A 21,343-nucleotide genomic window follows, 5' to 3' on the forward strand; every position below is an offset into this window, starting at 1 on the left:
ATTTCACTTGGTGGCACAAAGGTATCAGAACTCCTTTCCAAGGACTTTTAAGTTTTTTCACTTTTCATTTCTTATCTGGGCTTTCCAGCTCAGATATTAGGCAGTGTTATACCAGTTCATTACTGTCTAACTAAAAAACAAAACAAGCCCCAAAAATCTCCAACCCCACACTTTTGGAAAAATAAGGTATACAGTTCCAATCAGCAGAAAAACCAGGGCAGATTCATCATGAATTTCACCAAGACCATGTGTCTCGTGATACAATATGCAGTCATACCCATTCATCAGCAGCTTCTGTAAGACGTAATTTCTATAATCCATTATCTCTATTTTAGAAATTAATCTCAGGAAAAGGAATCTTTGGGTGACGGCTGTTGGTTTCATAAGCAAACTAGTGGAAAAAAAAATCAGCAGTTCTCAAATTTAGATATCACACTCCTTCCAAAAGAATACATCATTTTAACTACATCTATAGGCGTTATCCATATCTACAGGGGTATATAGATATCTAGTTATGCATTTTATGCATTATAAATCATATATTATACATATATATTTATCCATATAGGATATCCAAAATCAATTGGAATTGATGGTGAAGCTGAGAAATAAGGCAGAAATGCTATTCAGAGAGAATTATAATGAGCATGCTCACTCTGGAAAATAAATGCATTCCCTTTCAAGTGGGCCTGCTACTCACATGACAAATGCTCCCGTCTACACTGCTGCACTGTTACTCAATTCAACAGAACTGTATTTCTGTACAAAGAATGTGTACGAACTCTATGGTCCTGAATGAATTGTTTATTATATTATAGGACATATTACTTATACAACAAATTATAAAATATGCTGAGACAAATTCTCAGCTGGTATCAGTTTACTGAGCTTCACCGAAATCCGAAGAGATTACATGATTTAAACTAGGAGAAGAGCTAGAAATTCAAAGTGCAGAGAATACCAATGCCACCTAACACTCCTTAGGCACATAAAGGCTCTACATGCAAGGTTACTGTTGTCTGAATTCCCTCATCGTATTCATTTAGCTATCAGTAATATTCTGGCAACCAAATCAGGATATTGTAATTAAGATTTAGTAATTCAGATGGCAGGATTAAATGAAGAGCTCATCAAAACATTTTGATAAAATGCAAACATTTTTGACAATACAAGTACAAAATTTAGATGAATCATCTGAAATGGAGTTCTTGCTTCTGATTTGATTGTTTCATTTTGACTTGATATTTAAAAAAAAGAAAACAAAAAAAAAACCCCAAAACCTGCTTCAGCCTAAGCTGTCAGCAAATTATTTAAGATGGAATCTCCCTGGCAGTGCAATTGCCTACTAGCTTGATACTGCTTTCTGCTGATTTCCACTGTGATTTATGCAAAATGTCATTCATCCGCAAAGGTGGCGGGAATCATTGAATTGTTTCACCTCAGGAAATGAATGACTGGACACTGCTCTAGCCTGATTTAGGTCTTATTCTGCCTGCCAAAACAAAATCCGACATTTCTTATGCCAACTCTATTCAAAAAACAGCTTCAACATGGGAGAGGATTTAGTCTCTGTGATGAGACACCTGCCAGTCATGACATGGAACAAGAGGAAGAGCATCCTAGAAGGAATGAGGGAAGGTACCAGTAAGACAGAAACAACACAAGTTCTCATTTTGATATGGCTTTGCAGACACCTTCCATCTGAATGAGGATGCTATAACAACATCATGAACCTGGTTTTGAATGCTCCAGTAAAAAAACACCCACAAATATTCCAAAGTATTCTCTGTGTATCTTTAATTCTGCATGGTTATCATTATGTATATGACAACGGATATGATGTATATGACAACGGAAACGCCAAATGCTGCTAAGCGTAGACGTGGTGCTTCAGGGCATGGTTTAGGAGACATGGTATTGTTGGGTTGACAGTTGGACTTGATGATCCTAAAGGTCTTTTCCAACATTAATGATTGTATGATTCTAAAACAATTCAAAAAAATACATCTTGATCTTTCCTTCTTACAATGAACAATCTGGACCCCTTTAATCTGAGTCCAGATGACATTATCTGAGTGAAGAATCTGCTCTCTCACTAGGCCAAAGTATTCCTCATGTTTGACTTGATTCAACCAAAAATGGCTGCAAAAAGATGGCCAGAATAACTTATTCACTGATTTGTGGAAAGAGCTGGATTGCACACTGCACTAAAATAATAGCAGCATAGCAGTTCTATAACCTGCAAATTACATGTCAACAATATTCTTCCTAGAAATACAGCCCAGAAATAACTGCACAGCAGATGTCAAATATGAAATCAATGCAGACCAAATTCAGGTTCATAGAGAAAATAGAAGACAGTTGCAAATATTGAACAACAAATCACTACTGGGTTTGTTTTGTATGAAGGCTTCTTTGATATTTTTTTCTTATAAATAGATTTAATTTTTTCTTATAAATGGGGAATCACATAACTGCCCAAGGCCTTGCTTGTTATTGTTGAGACATTAGAGAAGACAGAACGTTTCAATGTACTGAAGGGTTCCAGTGTCTTGACCAGGCCCTGTAAATAGCCAGACAGTAATTCTTTAGCAAGTTACATGTGTCCCTGAAATACTAGCCTGGCGTCAGGTCTGGAGGTTTGGGCGTACAGTTCTTCGCTAACTGACTGCCTCTCTTTGCTCTAAATAATTTGCATTTTCAATGAATACTTTACATCTCCACACGCTACACTCCAGGCATAGATCAGAAAAGCCCATCTGTTAAGCAAAAGATGGAGTTATACTTAGCAGAGAACTCCCATTTTGAGAAAAGTCTCAGATTTTTTTTTAATTTAATTAATTTAGTTTTTAATCCATGTGAACTATGAAATCATCTTCTAAATATGACCGGACTATGAACTGAGGGAGTACAATACTGGGAGGTTTGCCAGGGGGTGGCTCCAATGCTGCTTTGAGAAAGGAAAGCGAGGTAGGATTTTCCAAAGGCTCTTTGAGACTTTTACCTGCTGAAAGAGGAGTAACAGTGAGATGGCATGTTGGATCAGACATGCAAGAGGATCTGTATGCAACAGTGTACTAATATCTACACATGAGTGTTTGTCTTTTGCAGCATGAGGATTAAATTCAGGAAGGCAGGCGCATATAGTAAGCACCACTAGCCTACCTCCTGCATGAGTCCCAAACACGCAGCTTTCAGAGCCCAAAAAGCAGTCTGTGTCAAGGTGGCTGGAAACCTCTAGAGCCTCTGAGGCAGCCCTGGAGGCACTTTCAAGCAGTACCACCAAGAGGTTGCACAGAGGCTTAGTTGTTAGTTTTCTTCATAACAGCTGTAAACCATGATCCAGAAACACTCATGCACTCTAATTCTGTCAGCCCAGTGGAAAGTTGTGTCCTTTCTGTCACCATACAAAAGGGATCTTTACATAAGACAAGGCTACCAACTTCTCGCAGCAAGGCAGTCATATTCCAGAAACAGAGCCAGCACCACCCCATGATTAGCATCACAGAGATTACCCTACACGAACCCTTTTACTCAGGACTAATATTTGGGTTTACAGTTCAGCCAGTACCTTCATACCATTAGCAGATACCTAGCCATCAGGACAAAAATCACAAACAGCTACTATGCACATGTGGTTTTTATGACACAATATTTAGTACCCCATTACTTTATCAGGAAACCTGGCAAAGCTGCACTGCATTCCTAAGTCCTACAGGGTTAAAAATAAAATAAAATAAAATTTAAAAATCTCAAACATCAAACTCAAAGGGTTGTTGCTGACCACAACCAACAACTACACACGACACGACTCAGGTTAATAAAAGGACACACTCTACACAACACAAGGTATCTAGCATCTACCCTGCAGGCAGAAAGTTCCTGTTCTTTCAGTATTGGCTTCCCCAATATTTATTTCCTTAGCAGCCTCAGATTGCTTCAAAACCAGTTTTCACAACAAAAGATGAGAGGTCACTGCCTTTTCAGAACAGCTCTGAAGACAAAGACTTCGGGATTACATCAGTGCTTATCTTGGCAAAGATACTATGTGCATCATTAAATAGGGATTTTCCACTTTGGTAACCTTGTGCCAGCATTTGAGCCCACACACTTTTAATAATGAGTTTCTCATTACAGTTTTATCCAGCTTTTGCCTCCATTATTTTTCTTGTTCCCATCAGAGTTTATAAAGAAATCACAATTTACTTGAGATCCCATTATATGAGAAGAGTATGGTACAAAAACAGAGCACAAACAAAAATACTGGTCATTGTAGATAGATGTCACAAAAATTATCTCCAGTTTAAAATCAACAGTTTTAAAAACTGTTTCTACAAAATACAACCCACAGAAGAAAAGCAATTAATATTAGTTTTCATTTGTCTTTAAAATCCTCAATTTAAGGACACAGTCTAACAAAACACAAGTGCCTCTCCAGGTTTCAGCTACATAACAAATGTCCTGAGAAAATGTATTCTGGATGCAAATCCTGTGTACCTGCAAAGCTCACGTTACCAAGTAGCTAAAAGTGTTAAATAATTCCTTAACTTAGAGTCTCTTTGGAAAATACGTGTCATTTTTTTTTATGTGTATTAATGTAAGAAGGCAGATTCAAAAGTTATCTCGTTATAAAGAAAATAAGTTTTACAGTCAGCCCTGAAAACTTACATTCTTGTTATTCTCTACAAATGAAACCCATCCGTGAAAATGAAGGCTGAAGAATGTAACAATATTATCACTGCTACATGACTTTTGTTTTCTTAATAATGAAAGAAAGGTAGCAATTACAATAAACTATTTGTCAAAATCTGCGATTTCATTTACGTAAACTAAGCAGTTAAATCCTTTCTATTTTTCTAAGATCCTCAGAAAATGGTAAAACCTTGGTTTATCAGAATATAAAGAATTCAGCAGGTGCAAGGAAACGTCTAATTTACTTGGAAAGCATAGGAATTATTTCCTCTCTATTCTGATGTGCTACAAAGCACAGCAGTACCACAGATATTAAACCACTGTTGTCAAACGGGCACAAGGAAACAGAGAAAAGAAAAGAATATGTAAAGGTCAACAAAACCAGTAAGGACAGAATAACCCTTTCTTACTCTGTAACACATTAATCATTAGAGGTGGACCAGTAGAGCTAGCTGCAGCAGCTCTGACCTCCAGCTTTTCATCCAGTTCCCCTCCGCAGGTCACCCACAGCCCGGGAACAACCTAAAGGCAATAGCACACCTAAAACCCCCACCGCCAACCACGGTGGCAAGGGCAACTGACACAGCAGCAGCTAAAGACAGAGGTGTAGTTATCGGTGTGCACCCTTCTTTGTACAGTGTCAGGAGTCATGCTGGGGTAGCACACACCAGCCAAGAGGTGCTAAAGCATAGGGCAGAAGCAAAGGTCAGACCACCTAGAGGACCTCAGCTTGGTCTAGCACCAGGTTTTTCTTCAGTGCTTACAAAAGTCACAGAGAGTCGGTTCTCCAGCTCTGTGGCTTGTTGCAGATTTTGACCTGTCCCCAGTCAGGAACTTTCACAAGTGCTTCATTCCATCACTATCATTCCTCTTTAAAGCCAATTAGCAAGAAATTCTCTATGTTGCCTTCAGAACCCTTGAAGGCAAGAGCAGACTGGCTCCTTGTTTCAGCTTTAACTAATACAATAAAGTCTTGGTTGATTGATCACCCCAGAGAAACTGATGATAAGAAACAACTATCCATCAGTAATTTACCTGCACCCAGGCATGTAATAGTTACAGATATAATTTCATTCCATATTGACATATATGAAGTTTATTCTCAACATTTGTAATAATGCGGTTTCTGTCATTACAAAATCCTGTGTGTAATTCACACAATATCCAGTTCATGGTATGATTATACAGATTAATGATTACGGTACATTTTGCTAAAAAATAATTCAGAGCACTCAGTAAAGAACTACTGTAAATGCTTACAAAGGAGAAGCAAAATTATCAGAGATTTTTGCTTTGCCTTCATAGATGCAGTGATCACCAAAAGAGAAAAAAGTTGTGCCAAGTGGAAGAACTGATCACTTGTACCTTTCAGAATCAAAGAAACCTGAAAACTACATGAAGATTTGAGACTATCAGTTACCTTGCAAATGATACAGAATACAACCAGATCACTCCATCACAGGCATTACTGTTACTAACATAATTTTTTTTGCACTGTTGCAATAGAATAGTTTCATCCGAGTAGAATAGGCACTAAGATTTGATGTTTAAAGGCCTGCACTTCAAAGATGAACATGAAGTTCACAGGTACTGGAAAAGTAGAGCAACTTAGGGCTGTTACAACATCTCCTTTGGTGAAACAATCAGTAACAACTTTAGTTTCAACTTGCTGGACTGCCATCAAAATATCTGATTTAAAAACACCTCAGCCTAAATAGCTTGGAAGTTGAAGTTTTCGGAAAAATAAATTCTTGAATTTGCTTTCATTCTGATCCAGCATTTGGCTTCCTCTTCAGCTTAATCCAGATGCCATTACTTGGTCGAAGAACAAGTTCTCCAGTTATACCAAGCTCTTCAGGCTTTTGACATGAGTCCACCCAAAAGCGCCGCAGGATGAGGGCTAGAAGAGCTTTCTCCTCTATTTGTGCAAAGCGCTGACCTATGAGTTACAGGGCAGCAAAAAAATAAAAAGCTGTTATTGTCAGGTTGCACCAACAGCTGCTGCATTTGCATGCTCACAGTGATACCCCTAGGAACACAGGACAGCATGGGCAGCTTGGCATGGGGAAGACAGGACAAGACCAGCAGGCACATCAAGACTTAAATTTCTGACACACTTGCTGCCACCACAGTTACCACACCAAAAGCAGCATTCTCACAGTACAAGGGCTTCCTCCTCAGCTACCTACCAATGCAGTTCCTGGGGCCAGCTGAGAAGGGCACGTAAGCATACGGGTGCCTTCCCTTACAATTTTCAGGGAAGAATCGCTCAGGCCTGAACTCCTCTGGGTCAGGAAAGATCTCTGGATCTCTATGCAGGGCATAAGTTATGACAATAACATTTGTGCCTTTTGGTACCTGATATCCTCCTAAAGAGAAAAGGGAGAAGGGTTGAAACAACAGCAAATAAGTGACTTTATAGAACAGCACAGTAATAAAAATAAAACAATCCTGCCCTTTACTTGGGAAACACCTACACTGGGGAAATGGTAGCAGGACAGGAAGTGGCAAACACAGGACACTACTTACTAATACAGCAATCCTCTCTCAAGACACGGGCAAACAGCGGAACTGAAGGGAAGAGCCGAAGGGCTTCTTTCATAACACACTCAAGGTATCGAAGCTTCTTCAAATCGTCCATTGTAACAGGACGCTCAGTGGTGCCTGTCCAAAAACAAAGAGGGGAATGAACAAGACCAAAACTCCCCAGTTTTGGTTAAATAAATTCATCCCACCTCCTTCCAGGAACTCTTATCACACACCAAGACCACATAGGAAAACCACATACACTGAACATGCATACCTTGCATCAAAGATGTAAGGTTGGCCGTACTCTCCTCCAAACCTTCCAGCACCTGTCCCAATCACCTCTAGCTATTGACAGCTCGAGAAGGGCCACAAGACATGTTTCCACCTCCCCTTCTACATCCAGGCTTATAATATATCATAACCCCAACTCAAAAATGCAACCACCACGACAACCCCAATGAAGGGGGAAATGGAAACATACCAAACACCTCATCCAGTTCTCTGTGAACCTTCTTCTGGACTTCAGGATTATGTCCGAGTAAGTACAGGGCCCAGTTGATAGCAGCTGCTGTTGTATCATGGCCCTAGAGGTCCAGATTTACAAATAAATTCACTTCAATGCTATTCCTGTAGTGTTATGAAGTAGGCTTTGTAAATACTTAGGTGCACAGGTAACATGGAAAGTGAGACTTAGTAGTCCCATGACCAGGAGAAAAACAAAAATAAAGAGTGAAGAACTCTATCCAACATGATTATCAGGATATAAGATGACCCATGACTCTGTCAGCTGCCTGAAAACTGACCAAAAGGGAAAAGCATTGAAATAACCTAAGCAAACATCCCTCTCCTCTGCCTCCCAGAAGCTGTATGAACTACCAGTATCTACACAATGAAACAGATGCATATTTGTCTTGTTGGATAATGTCCAGTGAACAATGTAACATCTGGGGGGGGCAAAAACAACCACAGGAGATACAAATGTACAGAGTCTCTAATCTTTACAAAACTAGTCTCTGTTCTCTAATCTAATGGGTCTAATGAGACACAGTACAGTGGCCATAGGAGGGAGTACTTCTTGACTTCCTATGAGAAAGAGATCAGCTAATCTAGTTCTCAGCACCACATAAAAACTTGGAAAGGAAAGAAAAGAAATGGAAGGGGAACAAAAAAAAAAAAAAAAAAGGTGGGGAAAATAGGGGAACAGGAAAGGGAGAAGGACCAACAAGGGATTTCTGTTCTAAAAAGGTGCACGTGTGAAGTTCATGATGCTGCACCTCTGTAAAATCCAGCTATGTAGTAGTACAGGAATGGTTAAGATGGGAGGAGAGTTTCTCTAGGTTACAACAGCAGTAATATGACTGAATTAAGCTCTTCTGAGATAGAATTCAGGTCCACCTAATGGAGGTGGGTGTAAAACTTGTTAAAGTCTTGTTTAGATCCTTCATTGGACAGAGAACCAGACCTAAGAAGACAGTACACCAGTGCACAGCTGACAACAGAACCAGGAGGTTACAGCCGATGTGGCAGGGGACAAAATGTGAGGAGAGCTGACAAAAATAGAAGGCAAAACACTGAAACCATTTAGAGCTCTCTTTAGCATTAATGAGGTTTGCAGCAGGAGCTGAGAGCCAACGGCCCACATCAGCCATTAAGCTCTTATTACTCTCGCCTGCTTTCATGAGTAGAGCCTGCTCATACAGGCAGGGCCTGCCACATGTGTATTGTCCAACATTTCGCCAGGGCACGCGATTCTGGATTGAATGTTTCTATCCTACAGAGATTTCCTCTTAGGCTTCCAGGCTAAAACAACTTCATACCAAAAGCAACCTCTTGAACTAAGAAAAGGAAGAGTCACTACCTGCAAATGGTGAATCTCAGGTTCCTGGCGGGGGGGGGACGACGGGACGGGGACGACCAAAACAAAACAACAAACAGTGGGTTCCTTGGGTACCTCAAACATGAAGGTATCCACTTCCTCACGAATATCTGTGCAGCTTAGCTTGTTCCCTTCATCATCTGTTGCACTCAGCAGCATGTCCAGGAAAGCTTTTCTTTTCTTGGGGCCACTTTCTTCACAGTTGCCATCAGTATCACATTTTGTTTGCTTGTTGTTTTCAAGTTCTGCAGTTTTTTCTGCAATGACCTGAGATTAGAAACATTACATTAGATATGATGCACACAGCACATGCAGGCAGTCTACATCACATGGGTTTGTTCCAACTTATTAGAACAGCAGCATCTAGCAGTCTACATGAGCTGGTTAGCACAGTACTCAGCACTAACTTATTAAGTTTAACTGACTTTTCGTGTTAGTAGGTGAAATATGACCAACCCCTCTTGTCCCAAGCAAGAGAATGAACCTTGAATAGCTTTTGTGTGATCAAGAAAATAGATAGCCAAACTATGCAAACAACCTGTTGATTGTCAGAAAGTGTAAACACATCCAGAATATCTGGAACAAGCCAATTGTGAATGCCAACAATAGCGACAGCAAATCAAAAAACATCACCACAACTTGAGCAGACTAATCACCAAGAAGATAGTCTCTACCCTATCCAATAACTAAGGAAAAGATCACAACTCCAAACTCTGGGGAACTCAGGACATTGAAAACAAGCCAGGGCACCCCACAACCCCACATCAGGACTACACATAGCACAGCAAGAACCACTACACTAAAGTTTCCCAAATTTTTTTCAGTGTGAGAGCAATGGTTAAAGTTCCCTTTTTTAGGTCAAAGCACAGCCCCAGTGATAAGATTTTTTGCTGTCACCACCTTTGTTATAACAGCAAAACAGAACCCTTCAATAAACTGGTATTGTTTTCAACACTAACAAAATAATTAAAAATAAAGGCTGTAGAGTAGGCAGTTCTGTTCAGAGGAAGTACTGAACAGGAAAACACAGTTATAAACACACATATTGTTTCCTTCACTGAACATACACATTATCAAGACTCATATTGAACCACCTTTTGCCTCAGTACTTTCTGTCAGCACCTACACTAGGTGATATTATTATTTACTGTTCCTTTGTCATCTTTTAAGATTTCGCTTCTTATATTCAGTGCACCAGCCCAGCACAGGAAGAGGGCGTTACCTTAGGTCCCTTTAAGACCTAAGGTAATGCCTCATGCCTCACTACTGCAATTCCCAATAAAAGAAAGCAAGACATGAACTACTTAGACAAAACAAAAAGTCAGTGTGGCTCATTAGATGTAGGAAAAGTTCAAAGATTACTTCCTTTTTCATGGGCATTGACACAATGACATCATGGGGTACCTACATCTATTTCAGGGAAAGCAGCCTCTATGGTAACATCCTAATAGTAGATTTGGGAGGGCAACCATTGGCAAGAATAGAATGCAAACTATTTGGTGAGAGAAAGGGGTGTTACTTGCACAGCCTAACATGGCGAGAGAACACTGCATTTTATGCCAAGTCAGTGACATATGCTTAACAGTTTCTGTGTCAAAGTGTCTCACTGCTGATGTGGGGCCCTGCATATGTTTGCTCATCTTGGCAGTTCTGCTCTGAATAGGGGAAAATGAATACAGGTTTCCATTCCTAAGGGCTGGACCAAGTGGCATTACCAAGCAGAGTCCTATGCTTACACTGCTACAAACTTGGCAGTGAGCTGTTGCAGATGATTTAGATGTGGAAGATCTGGGGCAGAACAAGAGTCCAATTAATTCCTATTGTATCTTTCAATTGCCAAGGACCTGTAAGCCCTGTTACTCCCTTGCTTAAATACGACACAGTTCCTGACTGGGAAGTCAGCTGTTTTCTTCTTTTCAGGTAATTTTCAGGGAATTCCTCAGCACCCCAACAGAGAGATAGTTCTACTCTTCATAGATGCATATAAAGGGAGCTGAACCTCACCCCCATTTGGAAGCTCTCTACTGAGCACAAGACTTCGCTCCAAAACCTAAAATGTACCTTTAAAAAAAATAAAATTAAAAAAGAATCCATACTCTATCTGTAAAATTGTGAAGGATCTTGAGGTTCCTCTTATGCTCTCTTCCTTCCTTGAACAGCATATATAGAAGATCAGGCCAAAGCCAAGGGCTCTTCTGTCGCTGTTGGATTAGATCACTCATCCTAGGGGCACAACAATTACATCACATGAAATACCTTGGCAAAAAAGCAAATGTACAGCGCACTTTCAAGAACCAAAAAAAAAGTTCTACCTCCCCCAGTGAAGCAGAACTTAACATTTGGTGTGGTTTTAAACCCATTCATCTGAAGGGAAAGCTGTTCATATTTGTTTCCTGATGTCAAACCAAATCAAACTTTCTGTCACCTGTCCCAGCATCACCATGATTTGTATCTTTAAGCATTGATCTCCAAGAAAAGCATATTCACATTTAGTGGGAACCCTCTTGAAACAGACATATTATGTCATCCAGTCCAGTCCCACTCCACATCAATATTGACCATGCTGAAAAGACAGGTACATCCTGAAAAGACTACTTATGCCAGTGTTCCAAAATATCTGCCCCATGACCTCAAACAGCCATCTGAAAGCATCACGTTCCTACTTGACTGTCCCGATACCATATATGAGAGACAGCACATGAAAAATATTTAAAATAAAGAATATGAGACTTCAAGTATGCTCAAACACAACTGAAGTACATTTAGAAGGGCTGATTGCCATTGCTAGTCACCTCTTGCACATGCTTTTTGCTGCAGAAAGACTTTGAGGAGTAATTATTAAATGTAGGCCAACTTCAAGCCTACTTGCAGTTCAAATTGGGAAAGACCAAGGAACCAATGACAAATCAAACCCCTTTTTGCAACACATCTTCTCAACAAGCCCCATCAAGGCTAGGGCTGAGATGCCACAAGCAGCTACATCTCATCTAGGCTGACACACCGGTGTAGTAGGAATACAGGCCATGCTTTTCCTAATCCACTGGACAGTCACATACAATCTGAATGGTGTAAATAATGCTGTGAACTGCAGCGCAACAGTGCCTCATCTTTAGCATGCTGTCTAAAACAATTCTGCTAGTCATGCTGATGCGAAACGTTGCAGCTCCGTTTTTTTTTAACCTCCTGTACCAATGGATTAACTGAACTGAACGCCTCTTCAAAGCCTCAGCCTCCTGTTGTGTGTACTCGTACCAGAAAAATGCATCAAAATCTGCAGAAGTTTTTCCTGCCTTCTTGGCTTTCTACCTCCACCTATGACCCCTCAGCCCTCCCTCCTGGCTCACAGCAGATTAACTCATGACACCAGCCGCATCAACTCCAGCCCAATGACAGAGTAGCCAAGGAAAAGGTCCATTTACCTGTAGATAGCACGAACATACTCAGAATCCTTATTCTCCTGAGCACTGACATTCTTGCCCATTGCTGTTTCTAGAAGGAAATCATCAACAATTCATGAGTGCAAAGTGCAGAGTCCCTGTACACAATAAGTTACTACTGCTTCCAGCTTCTGACTATCACCACACTGTCCCTTGGACAGATCAACACATACATCCCTTTCCCGGTGATGAGCTCATTTACGTTTCTGTGCCCAGGAACCCTGCTCCTCAGCACAGCCTCACTTCAGACTGCTACCCCTGCCCTGCCTGTCCCACAGACTCACCTGCTCACATGCATTCAAGACGCCCTAGGAAAAAGGATGGCCTTGGGAGGATGGAAATGCATTCACACAATATGCAGGAACATTCCTCTTCAACACAGCACGGCACAGCTGTACTCATGAGCCTCTGCATCATTCACAGCCCCACCACAATAACTGAAGAGGACTTACCACAGATGATATCAAGGGCACACAGAGTGATGTACAGAAACACATCAAATGGTTCCTTGTCAACATGTTTCTCAAGTTTCTCCAACAAAATACCTCCTTGTTCATTCATAACCTCTAGAAAATCAGTTAAGATTGCGAAGTGGAATGTGGGAGTTATCATCTTCCTCCGTGACCGCCACTTGTCTCCAGTGCTGCAAAATTAACAGGGAGAAGGAAGGGTTAAAAACTCCAAGTAAAAAGTAAAACCCTCACCATCTCAGGAAGCACACAGTAAAAACTGCAGCCTGGAATACCTTCACAGATGGATACACTGTAGGTGACCCTTCAAGCTGTCCATAGCACTCCCCAGAAGGAGCAAAATGAAAATATTTCTCACTCCAGCTCCCCCCAAAGCGCAAGCCACCATTTCTATAGCTGCTCTCAACAAATTGAGATGCCAACAAGCCTTCAGGCAATACAGCCTTGTGGTTGCTCAGTGCACAGGCTCAGAAGCATCAAGCAGAAGCCATCTATAGGACAAACTTGCTATTCGGTACCAAGGCTTCAACTCATCACATTGCCTCTGTGAATCACCATTCATGCTTGCCTTTATCCACTGACTAGGAGATGAGGGTTGCAGAGAACTAGGGTCCACGGACATTACACAAATGACTGCCTCAAGGTCTGGCTACAAAGTACTTCCTTAGAAACAGGCAACCGCCTCCCACGTGTCAGTGAAAGAGCATGGAGACACAGCGGGTGACACCAGCTTCCTAAGGCTTCTTTTTCACTTTTTCTGAATCACATGCCCCACAGGCACACAACTGGTAGCTCTGTTTACAGGGTAAACATTAACACCACTTCTCCTATTAAGCTGCTTTTGGGGCACTCCTCAGGCCAGCTTATCTGCTTGCTGTCTACCACTACTGCCCTTAATAAGCAGAGACTGGAACGTTCTCCTCGATTATGTTTTTGCAAGCCCAAGGAAGTCAAAACCCCTCTAAAAATCTACTGGAGACAAAACAACCAGTAAGGAAGATGACTAACGGTGATGATATACCATGCCTGACACCCACGGACCTCAACTCTCTGCACTTTGCCACTGATTATTGCTTTCTTAGGGGTCATGAACAAAACACAGAATAAAAGGCATTCCTTATCTTCTCATATAAACTTGCGCCTCCCACACCATGTGATCACAGCTGGCTTTTACAACACCATGGTCCCATCACGAAGTACAAGAAGCTTACCTCTGAGGGCCCCAAACAAGCAACAAAGCTCCACTACTAACAGGTGGACCCTGACCTTCTTGCAAATACACAGAAGCAGCACAAAGACACCAGAGCCACTCTACTCTTGAATATCTGCATCATCCAGACCAAACTTTCCTTGACCCTCCCAAGACCGGAGGACACCAAACCCTTACACCACTGCTCCTCCCACCCTCTGCTCCTGACTTGTGCTCTTACCCAGGCTCACCACTTATGAGCCTCCACTTCATGAGGGAAATGAAGGACAGGGTGCAGATACTCTCCCATCCTACTCCAAAGCATCACTAGCCTCAGGCCCATCCTACTGGTTTGCAGCATCACCAGCTGAGATAAGCAATGCACACAGTCTCAGTTCTGCCACAGTCAAACCACCCAACACGCATCACAACATTAAAAACATCCAGCATGCAGCATTGCAGACTAAAAGATACCACTTGCCATAGGTTACAAGTTCCCAAAAACTCACATTCATTCAAGTCCCTGCGCAAAAAAGAAACAATGGCAAAATTTGCCAAGAAATAGATAATGCCAAAAGATTTTTATCAGACATTAGCTGCTAAAGAGCAACCAAGACCATCACAAGGAATAAGACTCCTACAGCTATCATCTACATCTCTGTCCAGAGATACACACAAGTATTCCTGTCACCAAGCCCTCTTCCTATCATATACCCCGCAAATTCCAAAAAGACAGCAATGCACCTGCATTTCACTATACCTCGTCAGAAGCCCAGTGCCCAGCCACGGCTGCAAGAATTTGTACAGGTATGATTTTTCTATGTGTTTCGAACTGCTCAGAATAACCTGTCAGAAAAAATGGAAGGAGAGGAAAAAACATCACTTGTTAGATGGAGATATTTCTTCAGCTGAGATTACTTCACACAGCCTCAGTTCCTCCACAGAAAATGCCCCAAACCTCAGCAAAATGCACAATATTTCAGTACAAGCTGGTACACAGGGGGAACATTGAGTTCATATCCTCAAGACTTTCAAGTAAGAGAAACAATGAAATACTCAAAAACGACCACTTCCACTCCCTTTATCCTCCTGAAGAAGAAAAATCTGTGTTAGAATGTCACAGGCAGAGCTCAGAGAAAACTCAAAGGTTTCCAGCCTTAACCAAACTCACAAGAAGTATTATCTCTTCAGTAAACACTCCAACAACCAACCAACTCTGTCTTCCCAGTTCAGGGACAATCATTGTCAGTAGCAAAACTGATGAGTACATTTCATGGCATCAAGACAGACTCACAAAATTCTAATGCAGGAGTCAGACACAAGCATTGCAACCTGCATTTCATAATGTTCTATCCTTATTTCAGAGATCCCATCTTCCCTATCTGCTTGTCTGTTCCAATCTTGGGAGCAGAAGGTTTCACACGTGTGAAAACAAAGCTAAAGGAGATGCTTCTTTTATAAAACATACCGAGTCAGTGCTTTCATTTGCTGGCCATCTTCAGTACTTATTTTTTTCCAAAGAAAATATTCTTCTGCTTTTAGCCTTTCTTTAGCACTGGGTCAGAGGAAAATCTCAAGTAAGATCACTAACTTTTTTTTTTGCAAAAATTAAATTAAAATAATAGAAACTAAGAGGTTGAACACTGCTTTGCAGGACAGTAGAATAGACAGGAGACAAGCACACTCACCTCCACACTGTCAGGGTGATACAAAATCATGACAGGCAGTGGTCCTATCCAAAGTTTGAACAATGGCCAACTCCTCAACTGTTCAACAAAAACTTGCAGTTGTTTAAAAAAATCTGGAATGAAAAAAACATATTAGAATTTCTAAAAAGGGGGTTTTGCTGAATAAACAAGACTCCTGTAATGAACTCTTTTTCACCATATGCACTGTCATTGTGTTTCTGTTGTAGTTTTATCTTGCCACTATGACCAAGGAGCATGTCTGCACTCTTGAAGGCACTGTATTCTAGAGAAACCCATCCTAGCTGTAGATAAGGCAGTTTGACTAAGCAGTCTCAAAGCACTGCAGCATGGGCCTTCTGTATTGCAATGCTCTTTGTACCAATTAGAGCGAAATCAAACTTTTTCAAGGCTATGCTTACATTTTAGCTTATCTGACATTAGCCAAAATGCTACATCAAGACACTTTAAATACAGCATCGAGCCTTTTCCCATCTGAGACCTCATTGACAGGTACTACATTTGTGGTGCGCACACAAGTGATGTCATGCACAGTAATGGCAGAGCACTGCACAGGAACCAGAATCACTTGAAATACCTAGTCTCTGGTAGCTGGACTCCTGAAGAAATCTTTGGACCCCTTACACTGCTATTGCTTGTCTGCAAACAAATTACTTCTGACTCCAACATGCCTAAATCCTCTTGCCCTCTCACAGCCCTACCCATCAGTGATCGTTCGCAATTCTAGCAGGGGCTTTTGACCGCTAGCTGCTCCACAGTTAAACTCCACTCTTGTCCTTTTAGAAACCTTACTGAAGAGTAAGTGATCACTTACAGGGCCACTGTGGATTTGACAATTCAGATATCCCCATCTCTAATGGCACAAAGGCTCATGGGATCATTTATGCCACAGTCTACCTGAGATACACTACTAATGTCCAGCTGCCAGTTGGGCTTAATAGCCATGAGCTCAACAATCCAGCCAATTTTCCACCCACATTATTATCCACTTATCCAGTCCGCATCTTATCAGTTTAGCGATGCAGAAAGCATGGAAGGGCATCACCAGCAGAGATAAAGAAGTCATTATCCCACTCTACTCAGCGCTTGTCAGGCCACACCTGGAGTACTGTGTCCAGTTCTGGTCCCTGCTATACAAAAAGGATGTGGACAGGTTGGAAGGGGTTCAGAAAAGGGCCACCAAGATGATCAGAGGCCTGGGAAGCTGCCATATGAGGATAGGCTGGGAGAGCTGGGTTTGTTCAGTCTTGAGAAAAGGAGGCTCAGAGGGGATCTCATCACCATGTACCAGTATTAAGGGGCAGCTACAAAGAAGATGGAGACTCCCTTTTCACAAGGAGTCCCATGGAGAGGACAAGGGGGAATGGACACAAGTTGCTCTTGGGGAGATCCCGATTGGACACAAGAGGAAAATTTTTCAGTGAGGACAGTCACCCATTGGAATAATCTCCCCAGGGAAGTGGTTGACTTGGCCACGTTGGACACTTTCAAGAGTCAGCTGGACAGGGCGCTGGGCCATCGTGTCTAGACTCTGCTCTTCCTAGAGAGGTTGGACTAGATGATCCCTGAGCTCCCTTCCAACCTATGATTCCGTGATACTGCTCTTCCCTTGCTCACAGATACAGCTATCTCACCACAGAGGGCAATCAGGTTCATTCTGCAATTCTAGAGGTGGCGGCCACTATCAGGAATTTCAAAGGTTAAACATGCCTTTGCCCTTTCAGAAACCAGATTAAAAAAGAAATGACTCCAAAGTCTCTGCAGAATTGAAAATTCAAAGGCCCTCAAATCAAAGAAAAAAGCAAAAGGAAAAAAACTAGTTTCCTAATAGATACCCAAATACAGCATTCCCTGGTCTTAAGCAAAGTTCTAGTGATACCTCATTCAAAAGGCTTAAGACTGTCAGATTCTTTTACTATTTTTAATAGTTTTTTCCTAGCATCATGGTGATGCTAGGAAATTTTCCAGCATAATTTTCCAGCATTTGCCTACCAATACCAATGAATAAAATCCCTATCAGATGAAAAGTAATTTTTCTTTCTGGTATAAAACCTTATTCTTTTTTCTAAAAAACTGAGGGTTTTTAATTGTCATATTTTAAATGAAAAATATTAATACCCACAAACTTCACTCACTTTTAAATAAAAAAAAACAAGAACAAAGATGGATGGTCATGGACTTTACTAAAGCATGAAGGCTATGTGACTCCTGCTAACAAAGGAGATGAGAGACTCCATAGAACATAAGAGTCTCCATCAAGTAGCTTTCTGGAAAGAGAAGCCTTTTTTTTTTTAAGAACATTTGAAAAGGAGGAAAATAAAGAAAAAATATTTCTCTCTCAGTCAGGCTCCTGTACACATCCTGACTATGATCCTGCTGCTGCTTCCCCAAAGTCAACTTCAGGGAAAGCTGCTTGCCCTCACTTCCAAAGAAAGATCTTTCATATCTGTATTTAGATATGGGGTTGGATCCAGAGGAAAGATGCGAGTGTGTTCCCATGTGAATAGAGAGACCATGTCTCAGCATGTATCAGCACTGGACAATGTGCACATCCATGCTACATACTCAGATTCACTGCACTCCCGTGACCCAGATCCTCTCTCTTCTGGCAGCATACCTGGCAGCGCACCCAAAAACGCACGTGGACAGAGCACACTGGCATACGCAGGCATCACAAACATACCAGAAGAGCCTGCTAGTCCGACAGCACAGCCAGAGCTGCTTTCACATCACAGACTCCTCAAGAAATATGCTCCTGTGCAAAATGTAAAGGGAACACGTAGCACATCACTGCTCTCTCAGGCACCTGGCAAAAAGAAGGTACCATTGATCGATGCAAGAACAGAAGGGTTTGCTCTGAGGGCTGTACTGCAAAAACCCAGCAAGTTCTTTTGCATTTAACACATAAATCTAAGGCACAGCTAATTTGGAAAATGATCCAGCAACTCAGCATGCTAATGTCCCTTGCACATTCTTACTTGGGGGAAGACAATTTTTTAAAGAAGTATTTTTCCTCCGCAAGCTAAAAGCCTTGTTTGGATCACAGCTAACAGCCATGGGGACAGTGCTCTGTGTTGTGAAACAGCTCTTCCTGAGAGAGCACTCAGCATGCCTCCCTGTCATAAACACACATTCCACAGCATTCATGCTCCACCTCACCAACAACTGGAAATGGGTCCAAGTCCAGCACCAGCATCTGGAAGCCACTGTCAGACTGAACCTCCAGTGAATCTTGGACCGATAATAAACCCATATTTATGCAGTTCCTCTCCTTTCCCCTCCACTGCCCACGTCTCATACAGTTCCCCTCTGCAGGGTGCCCACAGCCCCAGAGAGACCTAAAGGCGATGGCACGCCCTACAACCTGCCCCCAGCCAGGCACAGCTTGACCACCCAAGCACCTCACCAGCACTGGCTCCTCCAGCAAAGCCCCACACAGTGCAGGGACCTCACAGCTGGGCTATGCAGTGAGCTGCCCTTACCTTCTCCTCCCCGCTCCAAGAGTAGAGCGTTTCCCAGCACAGGATAGCAGGGGCTGATACCTGGGATTGGCTTCATCACCCACCATCGCCTCCAGTAATCCATCAGGGAGGGCAGGGAGCACACAGCCACAGCTGTCAACAGCAGAGCCATGACCCCAGCCCCAAAATGCATCAGCTGGGGTCCCCCTGCAGCTCCCTCTACGACCTCCATTGCCGCCTCCCAGCCTCCTGCTCTAAGCCTTGGTCCCTACTGGGGAACTGCCACTGCCTCTATCTGCCACTGCCTGTACCTGCCTCTGCCTGTACGTACTGCTACCGCGCTGCAGCAGGCTGAGTGCGCCAGGATCCGGGTCACAAGAGTGGGAGGCGGAGCTGTCACAAGGCCTGGCAGTGCAGTTTCCTCCCAGGAAAATAAACAAAGATATAAAAAACACATGCAGAGAGGCAGAGCAACCACAGGGAACAGGGCCGTTTGCTTGCCCTCACTTGGCTCCTCTCAGTCAAGTGAAGAGTGAGGAAGTTCTTTGCAGTCCTGTGCAATACCTCAGAAGGAAGAGACACAAACCACTGTCAAGAGAAAGACCACCTTTTTGCTGATTTGGGGAGGATGGATTTTCTCAACATGGCCTTTCTCCATCTGTTTTCACATGCTCAGGAAACAGCATTTTGCCATACAGAACTGCTCCAGTGCTCTCCAACACGATGCCTGAAGGGTTTTAAGTGCTTCAGATGGAGAGCACCTTTCTTAAGTTGGGTTAATGGCTCAGAGGGTTACACAAACCAGAACCCATACAGACTCATGATCAAGAAAAGCACTGCAAAGCACATAGATGCTTCTCCTCTCAATCCACCTTTGCTGATCTCACTGTTGAACACTCAGTCACAGGCTAAAGGGTGCCAGTAAAATGACTGGCAGCACCAGCACCTGTATGCTTGCAAAGTGCTTTGGTAGACGTGGTGCCATACCCACCATAAACCCTGCTGCCCTTCCTGCCTCAGGAGGATCCAAGGTCTCTTCTCACTGCTGCAAGGCTGCCGAGCACCTGTTCATCAAAGCTTCCAACGCTCAGAAACCTTGTGGTCAAACAGAAGTTCAGTTCATTCAGAAATGGCAGTATGGCTTACACCCAATTTGCTACACTTCACCCCCTGAATATACCACAAAAGCTTCTTATAGCCACGGTCATGTTTCTCCTGTCTGTTTTGTATCAAAATTTACTGCACCAGCATAAACAAAGCAACTAAGACAAGAAACACAAATAGAGAAAGCTCAGAACATCAGAAGCTAAGGAAGGGCTGATGACCCTTTTCTTCTGCTCCAGCATGGGTCCCCTCCATAGTCTGCAGCTTTTCAGGATAAACCTGCTCCAGCATAGCTTCTCCATGGGATGCTGGGGAACCTCCGCTCTGGTGCTTGGAGCATCAACTCCTCCTTCACTGACCTTGGTGTCTGTACTGCTGTTTCACTCTCTTTTTGCCCCCTCCTCCTCTGTCTACCCAGCATTTTTTGTACCCTTTCTTTAACACAGAGGCACCACCAGCTTGGCTGTTGGGCTCAGCTGTGTCCTGCATTAGGTCCACTATGGAGCCAGCAGAAACCAGCTGTGTTCCCTTCTCTGACCTCTTCTCACAGAGGCCACCCCAACAGCACCTCCGCTGCCAATGCCTTCACACCTACAGCAGCTGAAAAGCCTACCATGAAACCATTGCAAGATTGAAGGGAAAATGGGGGTGAAATTTCCTCCACATTGCCCCCTAATGAGACCAGAGACATCAGTTACAAAGTGATGGATACATGCAAACTACCAACAACATTAAATATCTGGAAAGCATATGGGTGCCTTCCCTTACAATTTTTGGGGAAGAATCGCTCAGAGGCCTTAACTCCTCCAGCTCAGGGAAGATCTTGGGGTCTCTGTGCAGGGCATAAATTATGACAAGAATATCTGTGCCCTTTGGTAC

General features: G+C 42.5%; 1 protein-coding gene across 1 annotated transcript; it reads right to left on the minus strand.

Moving 5' to 3' along the window:
- Nucleotides 1-5,772: 5,772 nt before the first annotated feature.
- Nucleotides 5,773-19,728, minus strand: LOC104047317 (cytochrome P450 4V2). Its single transcript, XM_009507610.2, has 11 exons — nt 19,382-19,728; nt 15,882-15,994; nt 14,954-15,039; nt 12,987-13,177; nt 12,517-12,586; nt 11,194-11,320; nt 9,173-9,364; nt 7,703-7,805; nt 7,222-7,356; nt 6,882-7,061; nt 5,773-6,631 (listed from the first exon to the last, which is right to left on the minus strand). The coding sequence occupies exons 1-11, from the start codon at nt 19,590-19,592 to the stop codon at nt 6,456-6,458; spliced, it is 1,584 nt and encodes a 527-aa protein (XP_009505905.2). The 5' UTR covers nt 19,593-19,728; the 3' UTR covers nt 5,773-6,455.
- Between the last annotated feature and the right edge of the window lie 1,615 nt (nt 19,729-21,343).

This window comes from Phalacrocorax carbo, chromosome 4, assembly GCF_963921805.1.
Source record: "Phalacrocorax carbo chromosome 4, bPhaCar2.1, whole genome shotgun sequence".
NCBI lineage: Eukaryota > Metazoa > Chordata > Aves > Suliformes > Phalacrocoracidae > Phalacrocorax > Phalacrocorax carbo.